This window comes from Alligator mississippiensis, chromosome 1 (assembly GCF_030867095.1).
Source record: "Alligator mississippiensis isolate rAllMis1 chromosome 1, rAllMis1, whole genome shotgun sequence".
Classification (NCBI taxonomy): Eukaryota; Metazoa; Chordata; order Crocodylia; family Alligatoridae; genus Alligator; species Alligator mississippiensis.
The window spans coordinates 186,740,261-186,760,764 of record NC_081824.1 but is presented as its reverse complement, the minus strand read 5'-3'; the positions used below and the strand labels follow the sequence as shown (position 1 = coordinate 186,760,764).

Sequence of the window (20,504 nt, the reverse complement as noted above, 5' to 3'; positions counted from 1 at the left end):
TCTGAATTTCTGCGTGTTACAGATTTGAACCAGTTTCCAATTACTTATACCAGTTGATGTGTAATTTTTGTCCCTAGCCTTCAAAACTAACAAAGTCTAAACAGAGACTATGGATTCTTATCCCATTACCTGGGCTATTATAACCCCTATGTCCCTATGAATTTACCCTTTGTCCCTGCAGGCCCATTCATAGTATCTGACAAAGTTGTTAGTCTATAATGTGCTGTTCTGCCCTGCCTTTTCTACCTATATAGTTAAGCCTGAGCCCAGCTGGAGGAAAAGGATTTAACAGAACCTTGGCCTCTATCAACAGCCCTTTACTGCCTGCTTGTTCTTCCAGAGCTGGGCACGCTAAACATATTATGTAGGTTACCATCTTGCTAAGACTGACAGATACCTTTCAATGGGTAATGCAGACATCTTACAGCTAGGGGACAGACCTTGACCTGTCAGTCATGGACTGCAGAGGAATGGACTCTCCCTATGCATTCTCCTTTTTATCAGCCTCCACAATTGCAAGAAGCTCAGCCAGACCTCCCCGCTTCGGAATTTTTGAGGATATTTTCAACTTTTTATTTCAAATTTTTGGCTAGCAGGTCTGCTCACTAATATCTGTCCAATTCCCAGCTCCATTCTCAAACTGCACTTGCCCTTTAGGAAGACCATCCCCTCAGTAATACCTCACCTTCTGAAGTATTTGTGTAGCAAACCCCCTAGCAAAATCCCCCAGTGTTTCTTTCTTTTTTTTTTTTACTTAGAAATATGACATCCCCTTTTCCCCATCATTTCTGCCTTTTTCTCTCCCCTCCTCTATTCCCTATGGGTATATATAAGTAGTTATAAGTTAAGTTGAAACCCTGTGTACATAAGTCCCCTTTTATCATAACCATGAGCTATTGTAATAGTGTTTTGCTGTGTGTGTTGGATTACTGTAGTGTATTACACCATACGGTTATTGTGTCTTAAGTGTCTCTGTGTATTTAAGCCTGCAGTATGGGCTGGCATGAGTGATGTCAAGTATCCATTTTGTGCATGTCAGGTTCCCATCTAACAGTGCAATTTTAAGATCCTGAGAGTTGGCCTGACCCCACAGCGCAACATTTGTAGCAGCTGGTTTCCCTACTGGCTCCAGGGAGAGAAAAGCCAGGAACAAGAAGAAACAACCTGTGGCTTCTGATTTCCTTCTCTCTGATTGCTTGAGGGCAGAACAGTTTTCCCACAAGTTAAGTGGGACCTCCTTATTCCCTCTTTCTCAGGCAGATCTCAAGCAAGACAGAATTATAAAGGCAGTTCTGCTGGACAAGGTACAGGCCACCAAGAAACAAAAATCCCATTCTCATTGGCATTTTTTGGGCATTCTGATTTCACAGACAGACTTCCTTCAACAGACCTTTCCGGTAATCCCTGTTATCCTTCTACATCAATTGGGTCCTCAAACTGGTGAATGAAGAGATTATCTGAAGCGATTCAACCAGGGAAAGTAATTCTTAAATCAGATGGCAACCTAGAATAATCATCTCCATTCCAATTTAGGCCATAGGACAGAGAGAGAGAGCAAGGGCAGAGTATTCACCAGGTGAATGCAACAGACACTGAAGTCCTAGAACACTCGTTTATTCCATGGAAAAGACTTGTTGTGTCCTGGTCATAAAGGTCAACATGTCTAATGTGGTTTTCATAAATAAAGATGACAGGATTGGCCCCAAGAAAAATCTTGTCCTGGGCAGAGCACATTTTTTAATCTCAATCGGCATTGCCATCGAAGGGAAAATAATCACCCAGATTTACAAAACAGAAGCTGAAATGTGAACAGAGTGGACCAGAGTGGAACAGAAATATCATCACTCACGCTAAAATCAGTTTGGTCAACTACTGACTGGCCTCTCTGCATCTAGAAACAGCAAACACAATGACCAGTGGCCTCTGTGTGTCAGAACCTAGAATGTGACACAGTGAATGACCTCTTTCAAAGCTGGGGAATGTCTCTGCTATGAGCTTTCTCACTTTTTTCACCACTTTCCATGAAGGAAAGAACAGCAGTTATGATTTTCTGACTCAAGAAAGTCTCTGTCAGATTAACATACCTCACAGGAAAGGTCTACTATTACAAATCTAATCCTTCATCCAAGACTAGATGGGTTCCAAAAGGATATCTGCATGACAATCTTTACAGGCTCAAAGGTGTTGTCCTACTTGCTTTTTGTTAATTAATGTCTCCCAATCAGATGCTGGGTTTTTAAAATGGGGATCTTTGATGAGGCACAGTATTGTACTTTGAATTCAAAGTAGTATTTCTTATAACTGTCATAGCATTTATTCAAGAAACATTTTTTCCTTCTGTCAGGCAGTCTTTAATGGCACTGAATCTCAGGTCTAAGAACTCAAGCCTCCTAGGCAGCCACATGGTCATCAATTAAAAAATTCACCAAACTTGCATACTCATCAACTACTGTCTACCAATTTTCTTCTCCATGCATTCCCTGTGCCTTGGGGAAGAGGGAGATTACATAATGTGCTTGTTCGAATACCTACATTTAAAGGAGCCTGCTTCTTACCCTAAAGACACACTGCTATGAGTATTTTTTTAGTCTGGCCACTGATTAGAAGCAGCTGAGTTCAATATATGCAAGTCCAGACAGGAGCAGATGAATCCTGGAGATCAACACGTGGCTATGCAGATGGTATTGCTTGCAGGGCTTTGGCTTCTTCAACCATGGGACAGTGTTCCAAGAAGAAGGCCTGCTGCACAGAGATGGGATCCACCTACAAAGCAGGGGAAAGAGTCTCTTTGCATATAGGCTCACTAACCCGGCAAGGAGGACTTCAGGTTCAAAAACCAATGGAGACAAAATCCCACAGGTAAGTAAAGACCAAGGTAGTGCACATACAGACCAAATAAGAGGATGCAAAAGGAGCCTTAATGATGCTGTCAGAGGTAAATTAGCATGGCAATAAGCCAGTCATCTAAGATGTTTATATACTAATGGGAGAAGCACAGAGAGTAATCAGAAAGAATTGGGAATCCTAGTACAATCACAGCAGCATGATCTAATTTGGATAACTGAGACTCTGTGGGATACTTGACATGACCAGAATACAGTCAGAAATGTTCTGTGTATACTTGATCTTTCCCCAGACCAGGGAAATGGACTTGATGATTTCCTTCAGTCTCTTTGAGCCCTACATTTTTATGAAAATCCCATTGGACCCTCCCATTAAGCATATGAACATTTAGTTTCTTAAAGTAATAATGTCCACACTCTTGAGACAAAATATTAACAAGAATAATGATTGAAACTGGCATCCAAAGATTTGGGTTTATTTCATTTAGCAAATTTTCCCATATTCTGCAATTGTTGTGCTTTCCAAAAGACAGATCATTTTCATGTTCCTAGTGTCCGACAGGCCATGGTCTGCCCCAATATATGTTGGTTGAAGTACCCATGTAATAGTCTTGGTATGTCCTGGCAATAAGGTCTTTAAGAATAATAGTTCATAGCTCTTTCTATGAAAGGAAACTAAATAAGAATAGAATTGTTACTTTGTCAAATGCTAGCAAATTTTGGGGCCCTGAAGTCAGGTTTCCAGTTGGTGAAAAACAAATCAGACACAAAGTCATATTTTTCCAAGTAGAGTTTATTTATTTATAAAATATACTGAAGTCCAACTTCCACAACCTGCACACAGGCAATTTCCCCTTACAGAAACCTCAGCTAAAACACTGCTTTTTGCCAAGAAGCAGATATCTTAGCTGTCTGGTTCCTGGAATTTCACTGCCTATACACATTGCCATCTATCACTGCCTTATCTCCTGTGCTTCACCTGAGAAACACCTTAACCCAAAGCTCTCCACTTAGGCTAAAAACAGACAACAGATTTAGGGGTGATTAGGGCGGAGATGGCTCCCATCTAAACATTTACACACTAGGTTTAAATGGCAATTCACTCAAATTTAATTTGGATACTTCACAGGTACTTAATATGAGACACTAAATATTTCCATCTGTAAGGTTTTCTATGTGACAAGATGCTCAAATCTGCATTATATCTTTTGTCTGTTTTTAGCCTCAGAAACATTGAGCCTAGCAATGAACCTTTCTTTTAAGGAACTGTAAAGGCAGATTTGACCCCCAAGGAAAGGGTACTTGGAGTGCAATTAAATACTCCTAAATACAAGTACACTAGAGACTCAAAACATGCAACTTTCACCATAATATTCTCCCCCCGCCCTTTTTTTTTAGTCAGATCTGATTTTCACTAGTCCTTGCAAGATAGTTTCCTTTCTAATGGTGGAGAACCCCTGGAAAATGTCAAACATTTCCCATACCTTGGCAGCCACCTCTCCCAGTCAGTCGGTCTTGAAGTAGCAATGGAACACAGGATTAGCTGTGCCAGCGTATCCTTCAGAAAGCTTCTTCATCATGTCTTTCTCAACTGAAATCTGCAGATGGAAACTAAGATCCTGATTTACAATGCAGTGGTTATCCCTATGCTCCTCTACGGGTGTGAGACATGGGTGACATATCAAAGCCATCTTAAGTTCCTGGAATGGTTCCATCAGCATTGCCTGAGGAAGATCCTTTTCATTATCTGGGAAGACCACTGCAGCAGTGCCAGCATCCTCTCTACAGCTAACAGAACCAGCATTGTGGCAAAGATCATGAAACATCAACTCTGCTGGGCTGGCCACTGTGTGTGGGTGGCTGACACTTGTCTCCCAAAGCAAGTCCTTTTCTTTCAATTTAGTCATGGTAAGAGGACCCACAGAGGACAGAGGAAGTGCTACAAGGACATCCTGAAAGCATACCTCAAGAAGGGTGGCATCAACCTTACAAATTGGGAAGTGCTGGCTGGTAACAGGTCTCAATGGTGCTGCACCATACATCAAGACAACTTCAAAGAGAACCATCTTGCACAGGAAGCTGACAAACGGCAGAGAAGGAAGGAAAGCACACAACATCCTGGCCAACATCTGTGTCCCCTCTTCCCCCAATACACCACCTGTCATATCCATGGAAAAACTTGCAGAACATGGATTGGACTCCTTAGCCATCTTAAAACTCACAAATAATTCCCTCTCCTCCCTCTCCCCCCCCCCCCCCCCGAAGACATCATCCTCAAACCAAGGGATAGCCAAAGAAAGCAGCAGTCAGATCCTTTTTCAAATTGCAAATTTAGATCAACAAGATTCACTTCCATTCAGGTGAAATGTAGTGTGAAGTGAATGTACAGTCAAGGTACACAACCAACAAAAATGAAGAGGTGAAAGTTTTCACATACTAAAAAAATCTTACTTTCCTATATGTTATAAATGTGCCTAAAATGGTTGATCCTGGCATGATTTAAATGCTTTTGATGTGCGTCCTCCTTAGTTGTTCTTAGCGTTGTAGCTGTGTTTTGGTGTATGTAATGGTGGGCATTTGCATCAATTTATTCTCCTTATTCTGTTCTCTATCAGTTGTCTAAAAAAGAGCAAGTGTTGTTCAGTCACCTAAACAAAATGAAGACACCTTAACAGTGAGGATACATAAGCAAACTACCTTTGTAAGATGCTATTTCCATTGCAACATAGGGTCTTTATTTTATTTTATTTTGCCAACCACAAGTGTCATAGATGGGAGAATATGAGTTGAATAACATATAATGTAATGCATCTGTTAGTTTTATATTGGTACTATTCATAAGCCTACTGAGATACCTAGATTGGGTGCTTGAGAAATAAAAAAGCTACAATGACTTAAGTGCAAAAATATGTGTGTTTTTAAATGCTTGCTACATGTCCATCAGCTAGATCTTCATGCTGCTTTTAAAAACATATATTGTTCAAAGGAAATGCTCTGAAACTTCACATGGACAATTTCTAAGACGCATACAAAAAGATAAAGTTTTCAAGCCTGTTCAAATACTGCTAACTTAGAATTGGAATAAATTTGTCCTTGATCCTTTGAATGCTCAAAACAGAAGGAAGGCAAAGAAGTCCCCCAAATATTCTTCCTGTTATAGCATACTTGAATGGATGGGTGACTGGTGCCTCCTGAATCGGGGGGGGGGGGCACTTGGCCGATCCCACCGACCCAGAAGTGGCAGCAGCAAGCGCTCTCACCTGTGCCCCCCGCCCAGGAACGCTGGCTGTCAGAGGGTGCACCACCACTCTCAAGGGGTGCATGTGCACCCCCATGAACCTCCTATGTATCGCCACTGCTTGAATGGATTTTAAGGGAAATACAATAGGGTTCAAGGCTATCACATGTGCTCAAAGCAATAAAATATTGTAAGCTTTTCCTTGGTGTTGGACTATATTCCTCCATGAAACTATAAGCCGTAATTTGCTAAGGGGGCTTGTAAAATCTGTCAATGTATTCATACAGCATTTTGGGGTATGGATACACGTACATTTGGAGGATTTCAAAAGGGCAACAGCTGTTACTATCTGATTGCTTTTGCGTGGACAAGCCGGAAATGATACAAACGTAGCAAAACCACTCAAAATTTAACATTGCTTAATTCAGGGTTGAACTTGGACCGGTTTGCTACATTTGAATCATTTCCGACCTGTCCACATGTACCAATTAAAATGTAACAGCTGCTGGCCTTTTGAAACATTCCCACAATTACATGATGTGGTAAGTAAATGAAAATCCTGAGGAAAAATGGAGTACACGAAGAAACCTGATCTGGCAAATGGGAAACAAAACTGATAGAGAATGGGAAGAGAGATATCTGTGTTAAATCTTAAATCAGGCAGAAGGCATAGTAGATTTCCACCGTACAAACTAAATCAGAAAATGGAAAGACATTGCTGAAACACTTCTTGATGCTTGAAGTTTTTCTGGAAGCAACTGCAATTCCACAAAACCTGAGAGGATGATGTTTACCACTCCACTACATATGGAGGGCTTAAAGAGATGTACAATATTTTCTGGGGGAGGGGGGGAGTATCATGAAAGAACAGCAGACAGGTAAGCATTTGTAAAATGGTAAATAAGGGAAAATAAGCAAGGGATTGGGGAGAAGAGAACAGCTGGGAGAGAAAAGTTAGTGCCAGCAGAAATTTCAGTATCCTGTGATATAGGATTTACCATTCTGAGGACCTACAAGGCTGGCAGCAAACTGTGCAGATTGAGGCAAATGGAGATAAGAACTCTTTTTCCTAAAATAATTCACCTTAGAATACCTGAGTGCAAGGGTGAAGTTCCAGTATTATCAGTGGCACCAGATATTACAAGTGAATGTGAGGCATGCTACACCCTTTGCATGCTAACTGGGTGGTCAGTAACCAGGGGTGGAGTGGGCAAATACAACACCATTTAAAAGAGTCTTGTAGTTGCCCTTGTCCTTATGGCTAAGTACAGACAGTCCAAAACCACAGGGCTGAATCGAGTCAATCTTTGCAGTTTAGTCTAAACTGTGTAGAATGAACCAATGAACAAGTGAACAGACATACATTTTTGATTCCAGAAATGCATCCACATGCCTGCATGACCCACAGGCCAGAAGCCCTGGCGGGGAGAAGAGGGAGAGGGGGAGGTGCATTACAGCATGCCTCCCTGTTCTGATGAAGCAGAGAGATTAGGCCAAAGCTAGCCCACCCACCCTGTAGGGGTGGGGAGGGGTTGAATGGGAGTTGCACAACATCCTGGGGTCCTGAGGAACTGTGAGTTAACTTGAATCTAGAAGGGATCTGGGACAGAAGTTCAATAAACCCATTTAACCTAAATTAGTTAAGTCTGATACTGCATCCATCCAGGTTTATCGTAAACCAGTTTCAGCCATTTTGAAAGCAGTTTATGTGTGCTGAACTTCTGTTGTGTTACAGATTTTAACGGGTTTTTGATCACTTATACTGGTTTATGTGTAATTTCTGTCCCTAGCCTTAATGAGGCAAGTTGTCATTCCTAAATCCCACTCCCACTTCCATGACTCATAAAGGAAGAACATCATTTTTAAAAGTTTAATCTAGACTTTGAAATGTAAACAAAGTTACTAGAACAGAATGAGCTGTAAGCTACGGGCAGGTGGGAATCCACTTAAGTAAAAATGCTAAATATATGCTCCCATTTCCCACAAAGAGTAACGTAAAACAGATGAACAGAACAGGCATAAATTTTCCAAGCTCATGCCAATGAAGTTTTAGGGATAGCAGTAATGTATGAAACACTCTTCTATCCTTCCTGTACATTAATATATTTGAATCTGATGAATAAATACATTTTATGGGTAATTCAGATGTCTCTTCCAGAATTCTATACCTCCTTAGAACTTAGTGACAGATAACTATCTCTGTAAAGAAGGCAAAAGCATTGATGAACTGCAGAAAATGGTAAATTATGCAGTAAAAGTGTATTCTGCACTGTTTTTGGCGTGTTTCCTGAAAATTATCATTGTGACGTGACAATTAATTTTCATGAGTAGGGTCCTTATCCCTTGATTTCATCTTCCACAGGTCAGACCTGGAAATACTTCCTTCAATGTTACCTTTCTATTTCATGTAATTCATTTCAGCCTTAGTCTCCAGCTTTATTAATCTATTTTTTAATGCCTCTTAATCATTTCTCTCTGCCTTGCATCTACCACAGCAGCCTACTGATGCTGTATTGAACAGTACAGTCTATCCCATTTTTCCCTTTTTAGTTCCCTTTTATAATCCTACTTCCATGTTCACGTCTCAGCCTCTTTTCACCATTGTATTTTTATAAGTATTAATAAATTATTTATAGTCATAAGTTGTTAAATTATCTGATTTCTTTTTATTATTACCCCAATTTACTGTTATTCTGGTTAATATGTCACCAGAAAAAAAAGGTGATAACACTAGTATCTGATTTTCCTTTCTCCACACATTGTTATAGAATGTTACAACAGATCAGGTTCCTAACCTTGTCTGGGAAGTTTTAAAGGATCTTAATTTATTTGATTTAGTCAGAAAGAATCATTCTCAGATGACAGAAATAAGAATCTCTTTCTACTTACTGCCTACTGGGCATTATTATTAAAAACATAGTGGTTTAATTATGCATACTGCACATTTGAAATCTGTTTGTAAACCAATGAACTCCATGCAGATGAATAAAGTCAAACGGTGATCTGTACATAGTTTCATAGTAGCTAGGGTCAGGAGGGACCTGAACAGATCATCTAGTCTGACCCCCTGACACAGGCAGGAATGAATGCTGGGTTCACAAGACCCCAGACAGATGATCATCCAACCTCCTCTTGAATTTGCCCAAGGTAGGGGCGAGGACCACCTCCCTGGGAAGTTGGTTCCAGATTTTGGCCACCCTAACTGTAAAATATTGCCTTCTGATCTCCAACCTAAACCTATTCTCCATCAGCTTACATAGGAGGTCATTTGTAGGATCAAGGTTACAGATAAACCACTCTCCAGAATAGATTATAATTTCAATAAGACAAGATAAACAATTGTAAGACAAATCATAGGATGAATGTTATAATGGCTTATTTTATGACGAGTTTTTGGAAGAAGTAAACCCTTAACAAAAGAGCATGCTGAAAAATATATTCTACATCAGTGGGGAGGAACCTTTTAAGGCAGAAGGCCAGATTCACCCAGTTTGGGTAGAGTAGGGCAGTGAGCAGGCACTAGGACCCAGTCATTACTACCACTTTCTCTGGTGGTGACATGCAGAGAGCACTCACTGCTGGGGGTTTCCGTGATTGCTGCCCAAGCCCCTACATCTATAGACAGCATCAAGTGGTTCTGCAGGCTGGTTCTCCAAGCCATCTGCTCTTCATCTATTTCCCTGTTTCCAATTTATATTATACTGGGGTGAAGGAAAACAGCATTTTCCATATCTCTTCACAAGGCTTGTTCAGGGTCATGGTTGTAATACCATGTAATAAAAAGATGTACCATTACACATTTCTCAGTGTGTCACATATGCAATACCTGAATGCCATGTGTACTTTCTAATTCACTTTATTTTCTATCTCCATGTGTGAGGGGAAAAAATCCCTCAAACTCAAGATGTTAGCAAATGTTGCTGGATTTAATCCAATGACATACTGTTCTTACATAATGACTGAACAGCATTTTAAAAGACACTTAATAGGAGCTTTGAAAGATGCAATGGCCACATCTACACATGTGCTTTACTAATTAGCTCTGCAGCAAACCGTCACCATCTACACATGCACCCCTATCAGGCCATATTACATTAATTAATTCGCCATGTAGGATAGTATTGTCTGGGACAAGTACTAACCTACAGCGCAGTTATTTAGTGCACTTGAAATGCATGTGTAATTGGTGATATGGACTGGTTGGGGTATAAGGATGATACAGTACAGGGGCTGCCGGCTTGCTAGCCCCTCACTGGAGCAACTTTGTGCCCCTGGCAGCCCCTCCACAGCATATTGAGCTGGAACAGAGCAGCTCTGGGGCTGGCAGGCTGACCCTTCAGACCCTCTGCCAGCCAGGGCTGCACCACCCTAGCTCAATGTGCGGTGGTCCCACATGTGAAAACATTGCGCTTGGGAGCAGTAAATTCTGGTGTGAACTGCACTGGAGTTTATTGCTACATGCTAATTACAGATGTAGATGTGCCTAGTAAGATTTATTAATGGGATATACATTTTGCTTGCAAGTTCCAAAGCCTTAAAAGTCAGAGTTGATGGCCTTTCCTCTTTTCATCTACCTTCACTTTGTTACAAAATGTGCATGGTGAATTTTATGGAAGATCTATATTTGTATTTCCATGGGGAAAAAAACCCATCTAATTTAACTTCAGTTTCATCTGGGGCCTAATCTCACTGCCTAATCTTTTTAAAAAGCAAATAATTTTAGAGCATCAATTTTTGAGTGGTCCGTGTGATACACCATAAATCTTCCCGATTTTAAGAAAGTTAGTGCTCAAACAGGGCACCAAAAATTGAGGCGTATATATTACTTATCACGCTTGACCCCAAACTGCTTTTAAATTGTTTATTGAGTCTTGGAAACCTTCCATCTTCATTACCTACCATTTTGAAATGAACAAACTTTAGCAACTTAAAACACTACCCATTGTACATCCTGAAAATAATTTTATTCACTTCCTAAAACAAAACAGAAGAAAACATTTGATGTTGTAATCCTTTACCTTATCACATAGGAGGCTGTTATTTTTGGTGCCTGCTGCATAGCACTCACAGGGCTTACAAACATCGATGGCTGAAAGATCTGCACCTGCTTGCCGGTAATGGAAATCCTTACACAACTCACAGTTTCTTCCTGCATGAGGGAAAGGTTATGCATTATGGCTTCCAATTCATTAAAATTAGCTGTATAATTCAAAATTAAAGACTCTATTCCTTTGAGAGAATTCTATAATTTTCAGGACGTCCATTTTAATGCACCTTTCATCTCTACCTGCCAATTTAGTGATCCAGAGCATATGAAACAATGAACCTGTTACAAACTATGTTTTACTCCATTAAACTTCCATCTGTTATATAATACCACACTTTTATAAAGCTGTGCTATGTGCATGCCTATACATTTTTGGACAAATTACTTTGAACCTCAAGCTTTCCCCTATCTTTTTATTGGCAAAGCCAAGAATACTGAAAGGTATGCAAACTCTCTACATATACAGCATGCACATTTTTACTCTGTAAGAAAGAAGTTGATATTTTACCATAAAATCTCCAATATTTTCTATACCGTACCTGATTTGATGGGCCTGCCATAAATGTTGTGCATCATGACTAATGGAAACCATTTTGTCACCTCACCTATATAGTCCCTTGGGATATAATGCTCACGGAAGATTTTATACAATCTTTGACAGCATTTTAGTGGCAATTGTTTGTCTAGTTGAAGTGTTCCCATAATTCTAACATCTTGATGATGTTCACCTCTTACCTTAAAAGAGGTGAATTTTCTTATGAGGCATCATTATTGGACTTCAGAATTATTTTCATTGTTTTGATGGTCCTCACAATGATTACAAAATAAGCAACTATATATTATGTTATTGCTTGCAAATTACCTGTTGTGTTATGTTGACAATTATCACATATTCCACCACCACCTCTATCATATTCATTAGGAAAAGGATCCAGTGTCACATCATAGTGGCAGCTTACTGCATGGCTATAGCACTGACAAGGTTTGCAATTATATGCATGAACTTGGTCCCCTGAATGAAAAGGCTTGTCATTATATAGTGGCAAGCAGCGGTCACACTGAAAGAAAACAAAAATGAGTTTTTGCTTTAGAAGGACATCTTTGTACTCTACAGATTCATATTGCATTTCATATCTTTTTTTCTCATTTAATTGTTAAACATGTTGGCACAAGACCTTTTTTATATGTAGAATCAGGCACAGAACAACAAAGGATATATTTTAAATGATGCAGCTCTCACAAGAATTAAGTTTGAAGGTAAAAGGGAGGAAGGAGAATAAAATTAAAAATACCAAAAGTCAAACTCAGCATAAAGCCCAGATTTATAAAAGTATTTAAGTACTGAAAGATGCAAATGTCTGCAGAGTAGGATTTAGGAAGTGGGCAGGAAGAGTTATTTGCTCACATTCTGTTGCCCACTGTTTTACAATTACATTATGGCAGGTTTCTCCATAGCTACATAATGCAAGAACTGGACTCCTTGAACCTTTCCTCAACTACGATGCATCAACACAAGTCTAGCCATAATCTAAATGCATTCACTATTTTATATTAAAACATTTCACAGATTGATAATACAAATATTATATTATTATAGCATAAAATAATCTGCAAAAGTGCAGATTCGTGTCCTAAAAATTGTGAAAGATCCTTATTCACTTAAAAGAATTGGGCATATTTGTATGCATCCATCAACTGAGTATACTGTATTTAATTTTGTTGCAATTTTATCTGTATTTCAACAGTGATTCTTAATACAATGTGAAATACAACACTATTATGGTATTAGTTAACCAACTACCATTGTTTATAGAAATGTTTTGGGACAAAATGTTTCCTTATCTAAAATTTTCTTATTTCTTCAGATTTACTTAGGAGGTACAAGGATTAGTCATTTTAAAGTTATTCATTCATTTAAAATCACAAAGAATAAAACTGTTAAAAATGCAACACAGCCCTGAAATTTCTATCCATGGTTTGATGAAACCAGTCTGGCATTATCAGTAACTCTAAAGGTCATGAAGTGGAAACAAACTCAAGTTTGTCTTGAGATTCTACAAAACTTCAAGAGGATTTATCATAGGTATGGCCCACAATAAATGGAGAGCACTTTGGACAGCTGCATTTGGATAATACTGAGAAGATCCAAATTACATTTAAAAAATTGAACTGTTAATAGAGGTGCACCGATACATCAGTCTGATATCAGATTGGCACTGATATAAAGAAAATATTCTGTATTGGAAATCGACCCAATGCGGCCAATAATTTGTCCGATAAATGCCTGTGCATGCATGCAGCTGCAGCATAGCACGTAGGTGGTGAGGAGCAGAGCCTGGCAGTGTGGAGTGCTGCATGCAGCTGGTAAGTCTGATGTGGTGGAAGCGGTGTGTTGGGGGGCAGATGAAGGCCCCTGCGGTGAGGGAGGCAATGGGGCAGGGGCAGGCGCTGACCAGCCGGGGCGGGGAAGCGCGTGGGACAGAGCCACAAGCAGCTCGTCCATGGGGTGGGAAGGCATGTGCCCCCTGGATCTGTGCAGCGCAGGGCAGGCCAGACGAGCATCTCCCTTCTTGTCTCAGCTTGGATACTCAGTGTCTCCCCCCTTACACTGGGACCCTGGAGCTCTGGTCCCAAAAAAGCCTTGCAGCAGACCAGGTGCCCATAGGCTGGGTAGCTGCCAGCAATGCCGAAACTGCAGAGGCCATAGGGTTACCTTCATGCAGGTTCAGTGATGGTATTCTTCCCCCTGTCACCCTATCTCAGCAGAGGTGAGTCACCCACACTGGCTCCTGATTGGGGGGTGGAGGGACCAAGCTGGGGTCCAGGTGCCTGGCTCTGGGATCCCCTGGGTGGGTGTACAGAAACCAAGGCTGGGCAGGGAATGCCTGGGAATGCCTAGGAGGGCATGCCAGTGTCAGGGCTGGACTCCCTCAGGGCTGTGCCTGTGGAGAGGGCAGGTTCTCCCAGGCTCTGCTTCAAGTTTGTGGGCTGATTCATGATGGGATGGGGGCTCATGGACAGGGGACAGAGGTGCCCTGGTGCCAAGGCTCGTGCAGGGACAGACCCCCTCTCCCACCACAGCCTGGCTGTGGCTCATAACTGGCCAGAGGGAGGATGTGGGGCTGAGGACAGAGGCTTTGCTGACTCTTGTCAGTGACAGCTCAGGGACAGGGCTGGCCCAGTGCTGGGCCAGAGCAGAAGAGTTCTGGCTGAGGCTACAGTGCCCCTCTGCCAGAACGGGGAAGGAAGTGCCACAAAGCCCCATGAGATCCTGGCAGAATGCGACCTACCTTGACTTGCAATGGGATCTAGCACAAACATTTAATAAAGTGCTCCAACCTAAAGCACTTTAATCTGATACCATCCATCCAGCATGTGGTATCAGAACATGATCTGCCATTTTTGAAGCACCTTATGTGCCATGACCATCTTTTTGGTTACATCTGTAGAGCATTTTTTGCATGCTTATTGCATGATAAGTGTAATGTCTGTACTTAGCCACTGTTTTTAAAGCCTAGCAGGTTTATATCAAGTGCAAGTTCTACTGTGGGAAAGTGAAAAAAAAAAAGGTTTATAAAGTGTTTCAATTACCTACAACAATAAATACTGATGGGAAAGGTGCAACAGGAGAAGAGAACGAATTAGACCAAACAAGGGACTACTGATATTAGGAATATTACCCTATTCCTAAATACTATAGCATTTAGAGTAGGATATTTACCTTGCATTAACTGATGCCCTAATCTTTTATTCCAAGCTACATAAAATTCTGTATGACTCTAGAAATCAGTTTGTGGTTACAGGGTGCACATGGCATGATATGGGCACAGGAAGTGCAGTATGAAGTAAGAAATGTAAGCATGCAGATCCTGACAGGTTTTTTTTTTATCATATCATACATTGCTGTGAGGTTTATTTACTGAATAAGCTTTCAAAAATCAAAAAATACTAAAAGAAAAAAATATTGAGAAAGTTACAAAAGAAATACAAAAAAACAAAGGCTTAAAATGACTTGGTGGCTCTATTTCCTTTAGGGTATTTGGACATAGCCCTCTTTACAACACATGATCCTTCTTTCAGACCCCATTCTAGTCCTGTCCCATACACCCAAAGGCAGAAATCTGTGTAATGTTACAATCTTTTAAAAATCACTGATGACTGTCAAATTTATACTACAATTCTATTTTTATTTTTATTTACTTTTATTTTTACTCAACTTTTATGCTTTTTTGCAAATATTACAAATACGTTTTTAATTAACAACAGATATGTTTACATTATCTTTCAAGAAAGACAGAGGGACATTTAAAATAGCTCCCTCGGGACATTGCTGTTTCTCACATTTAAGCTGCCAGTAACAATTGGCCTCATGCATTAACATTGCCAGATATTTTTGGTCATTGTTTAAAATTACCACCTTCAGCAGGAAGTCATAGCATACCATTACAGTAGTTGTCACGTTTGTGCATATTCAAATATATATATGTTAAATCCCTACTGAATTTGCCAGATATTTTTCATCAGCATTTGAATTCCATTTGACTGTCATCCAAATTCTAATTTCTGGCAGGGAAACACAGAGCCCAAAATGTGTGCTTGTGTAGGCAAAGAGGAGTTTATTCTTATTTTCTTAAATGTGACATCTTTAGCAAATATTATAGCTGAGATCTAAAGAGATAGCCATAGAATTTGACTGATTTTAAGGGGATTTTTTGTCCAAATCCCCTAAAAGTCTTTTGAACTCTCAACCTGTATGTTATTCCCTTACATGGGGAATGACAACAAAGTGCTAATTATTGAAAGAATGTCCCTTTTCTTTCCACTGATATTTCTGAAGTTAGTAGGCCATGTTACATTTCCTTGGCTCAGTCTGTGAATAAGAATGGAAAAATATGTCCAGTTTGATATATGGTAAATGAACCTTTACTTTCTCTGGGAATGGTTTTCTAGGAAAATGCATTACATGAAGTCAGCTGGCTCAAAATATCTAGCTCATCTTGACCCAATTCATTAGTCAAAACAAGACTTTATTCTAATTTATCATTTTATCACAATTCCTGAATCCAGCAAATGTGCGGATAGTCCTAGTGACATAAGCTTGAACATACATGTACTGAGTTCCCTATTAATCATTAGGAATGCTGGAGGACAATAAGCTGCAAAGTAATCTTCAACTTATCAAGAATGCAGAATGTACTTGAAAAGGTACCAGTATTTTACCATAAGTGGTACTTAATCAAGCCGTTCTTCCCTAGTTGTTCAAATGTTCCATTCCACTACTTACCTCTGGATGGCATGCTTATTTGTTTCAACATGTTATTTATACTATACTCCCTTTCTATATAGAAACTGTTACACAATTCTTTCCATCTTTAAGTATAATATCCTGAATCAAATTTACCATTCCATCTCAAATCCATGAGCCTATATATTCTGACTGTGACAATGATCAGCATAAAATTACATTACATTATATTAGGATACATTAAAAGGGGCTTCAGAGGAGATCTAATACCTATAGACTGGTGAGCTGAACTTCTATTCCTGGCAAGTTGGTTGAAACTATAATTAAAAAAACAGTATTGTTTGTCACATGGATGAACAGGACTTTCTGGGGAAAAGACAACAAGACTTTTGTAAAAGGACACACCTCACCAATTCCCTTGAGTTCTTTGAAGGCATCAAGGAAGCAAGTGGTCAGGGTGATCCAGTTGATAGAGTGTATTTGGACTTTCAAAAAGCTAGTGACAAAGTCCCATACCAGAGGTTTCTAATAACATTACTCTGTCACGGCATTAGAGGCAAAAACAGCAACTAGATAAATTACGTATTCACCTACCTAATTCTCCATCAGCACCATATCCTTTGGGTGCTTTCCCAATATTCCAAGTACATCAGGCATTTTGAAAAAGGAGCTGTACGTGAGACCCAATACCCAAGTAGTTAAGGTACTCACTTGGAGAAAGGGAGAGGGGGAATCTGTTTTCAAAAAAACCCTTTAAGTCTGATTTGGAGCAGAGAAATGAACCCAGGCTGAACCTATCCTGGAGAGTGCCCCAAACATCCAGCTGTTGGGTATTCTATAAGTCTCTCTTAAGCTGATAACAAAAGTTGGATGCCTCTAGACCAGAAGCTCGCAATCTGTGGTACACGTACCACCATTGGTAGGCAAACAACCTGTCAGTGGTACACATTAACAGATTTCATAGATTTCATAGACATTAGGGCTGGAAGGGACCTTGGAAGATCATTGAGTCCAGCCCCCCTGCTCAAGCGGCAGGAAGTCAGCTGGGGTCATAGGATCCCAGCAAGATAAGCATCCAATTTTCTCTTGAAGGTGTTCAATGTAGGTGCTTGAACTACCTCCAAAAGCAGGCTATTCCAGACCTTGGGGGCTCGGACAGTAAAGAAATTCTTCCTTATGTCCAGCCTGAAACGGTTTTGCAGTAGTTTATAACCATTTGACCTCATCATCCCTTGGGGCACTCTGGTGAACAACCGTTCCCCCAGATACTGGTGATCACCCCTGATAAACTTATAGGTGACCATCAGATCACCCCTGAGCCTGTGCTTTTCCAGGCTAAAGAGTCCCATAGCTCTCAGCCTGTCATCGTAAGGTCTGTTTTCCTGGCCTCTGATCATGCGCGTGGCTCTTCTCTGGACTCTCTCAAGCTTCTCCACATCCTTTTTGAATTGCGGGGCCCAAACTGGATGCAGTACTCCAGCTGCGGCCTCACCAAGGCCGAGTACAAGGGGAGAATGACGTCCCGGGATTTGCTTGAGAAGCATCTATGGATGCAAGCCAGCGTTTTGCTTGCTTTACTAGCTGCAGCATCGCATTGAAGGCTCAAGTTTATCTTGTGGTCAATGATGATCCCCAAGTCTCTTTCTTCCGTAGTGCTAGTCATTGTAGCACTGCTGAACCTATAAGGATGCTGCAGGTTTTTCCTCCCAAGGTAGAGAACCTTGCATTTTTCAGTATTAAACTCCATCAGGTTCTCATCCGCCCATTTCCTGAGCCTGTCCAGGTCAGCCTGGATCACCCTCCTGTCTTCAGGTGTGGATGCTTTGTCCCAGAGTTTGGTGTCATCGGCAAACTTGGCCAGTCCGCTTCTGACTCCACATCATTAATGAAGATGTTGAACAATATGGGTCCAAGGACAGAGCCTTGGGGGACCCCACTGGTCACAGGGCACCATGTCGATTGACTTCCGTCAATTACCACCCTCTGGGTCTGACCACGGAGCTAATTTCCCAGCCAGCAGATCGTGGTGGACCCAAGGCCACAGTTGACCAGTTTTGCCAAGAGGTGATCCTGGGATACCAGATCGAAGGCTTTTTTGAAGTCAAGATATATGACTTCCATCTCTCCTCCCTTGTCCAGGTGATAGGTTACACGGTTGTAAAAGGAAATGAGATTGGTCAAGCAAGACCTACCCGCAACAAACCCATGCTGGCTATCCCTCAGGATGTTGGCGTTGGCCAGTCCTTTAAGGATGGCCTCTTTAATAAACTTTTCTAAGACCCTCCCCAGGATAGAGGTCAGGCTGATGGGCCTATAGTTTGCCAGATCAAAATTTCTCCCTTTCTTGAAGATAGGCACCACATTGACCTTCTTCCAGTCTTTGGGCACTTCACCAAAGCACCAGAAGTTCTCAAAGATCCATGCCAGGAGCTAGGCTATGATGCTCACCAGCTCCTTGAGTACCCTGGGGTGTAGATTGTCAGGGCCAGCTGACTTGAAGGTATCCAGCCTCTCAAGGTGTTCCTTCATGACGTCAGCATTGACGGAGGACAGGGGATCACCCTTACCCAGACCTCCCTGTCCCATAGTGTGCATGGGCGTCCCATGGGACTGATGAAAGACTGGTGCAAAGTACCCATTTAATAGGCTGGCTTTTTCCTGGGTGTCAGTTGTCAGATTCATAGATGCTAGGGTCGGAAGGGACCTCAATAGATCATCGAGTCCGACCCCCTACATAGGCAGGAAAGAGTGCTGGGTTTAGATGACCCCAGCTAGATGCCTATCTAACCTCCTCTTGAAGACCCCCAGGGTAGAGGAGAGCACCACCTCCCTTGGGAGCCCGTTCCAGACCTTGACCACTCGAACTGTGAAGAAGTTCTTCCTAATGTCCAATCTAAATCTGCTCTCTGCTAGCTTGTGGCCATTATTTCTTGTAACCTCCGGGGGCGCCTTTGTGAATAAAACCTTACCAATTCCCTTCTGTGCCCCCGTGATGAACTTATAGGCAGCCACAAGGTCGCCTCTCAACCTTCTCTTGCGGAGGCTGAAGAGGTCCAGGTGCCCCAGTTTCTCCTCATAGGGCTTGGCCTGCAAGCCCTTAACCATATGAGTGGCCCTTCTCTGGACCCTCTCCAGGCTATCCACATCTCTCTTGAAGTGTGGCGCGCAAAGTTGAACGCAGTATTCCAACTGCGTTCTGACCAGCACCCGATAGAGGGGAAGTATCACCTCCTTGGTTCTGTTTGTCATGCATCTGCTGATGCACGATAAAGTGCCATTAGCTTTTTTGATGGCTTCGTCACACTGCTGGCTCATGTTCATCTTGGAGTCCACTAGGACTCCAAGATCCCTTTCCGCTTCCGTGCCACCAAGCAGGTAATTTCCTAGGCAGTAGGTATGCTGGACATTTTTCCTCCGTAGATGTCCCATCTGGTTTAGCAGGGGTCCAATGTGCCCTTGCTTTCCCTCCGGCTCCCCACATATCTGAAAAAGGACTTTTTATTGTCTTTGATACTCAAAGCTAGTTGGAGTTCAGTTGCAGCCTTGGCTTTCCCGGTTTGCTCCCTGCGGGACCGGACCAGTGCAAAATATTCCTCCTTGGAGGTGAATCCCATTCTCCATCCTTTGTAGGCCTTTCTTTTTAGCCTCAGGAGGTCTGCTAGATCCCTGGAGAGCCAGGGGGGCTGCTGTGCCCTCTTGCTGCCTTTCCTCAAGGAATAGAATTAGCTTGTGCATTGAGGAGCGCTCCCTTGAGGAGCAACCACTCTTCCTGAACTCCCCTCCCCCTGGGGTCATGGTCCTTTAGGGCCCCACTGACAAGCCTCCTGAGCTTGTCAAAGTCAGCTTTCCTGAAGTCAAGGACTTCAGTGTTGCTGACTGACTTGCCAGCTTTACGGCAGATGGTGAAGGTGATCAGCTCGTGGTTGCTGTCACCCAGCTTCCCATTGATCATTAGGCTGCTGATTAGGTCGTCCCCAGTAACCAGTACCAGGTCGAGCAGCACTTTACCTCTCGTTGGCCCGTAGACTTCTTTAGTCAGGTAGAAGTCATCCATGCACAATAGGAAGCTTTGCAAACGCTCAGATTTTGCTGAGTGATCCTCTCATGAGATGCCTGGGTAGTTGAAGTCAC

The 20,504-nt window shown here is 41.7% G+C and overlaps 1 protein-coding gene across 1 annotated transcript in view; it reads right to left on the bottom strand.

The window, feature by feature from the left end:
- Positions 1-20,504, bottom strand: part of USH2A (usherin) — a 642,051-nt gene that overhangs the window by 556,465 nt on the left and 65,082 nt on the right. Inside the window, exons 9-10 of the mRNA XM_059717779.1 lie at positions 11,991-12,186; positions 11,100-11,230 (exon numbers count right to left, since the gene is read on the bottom strand). Coding sequence (XP_059573762.1) covers positions 11,100-11,230; positions 11,991-12,186 — 327 coding nt within the window. The remainder of the gene's footprint in view (positions 1-11,099; positions 11,231-11,990; positions 12,187-20,504) is intronic.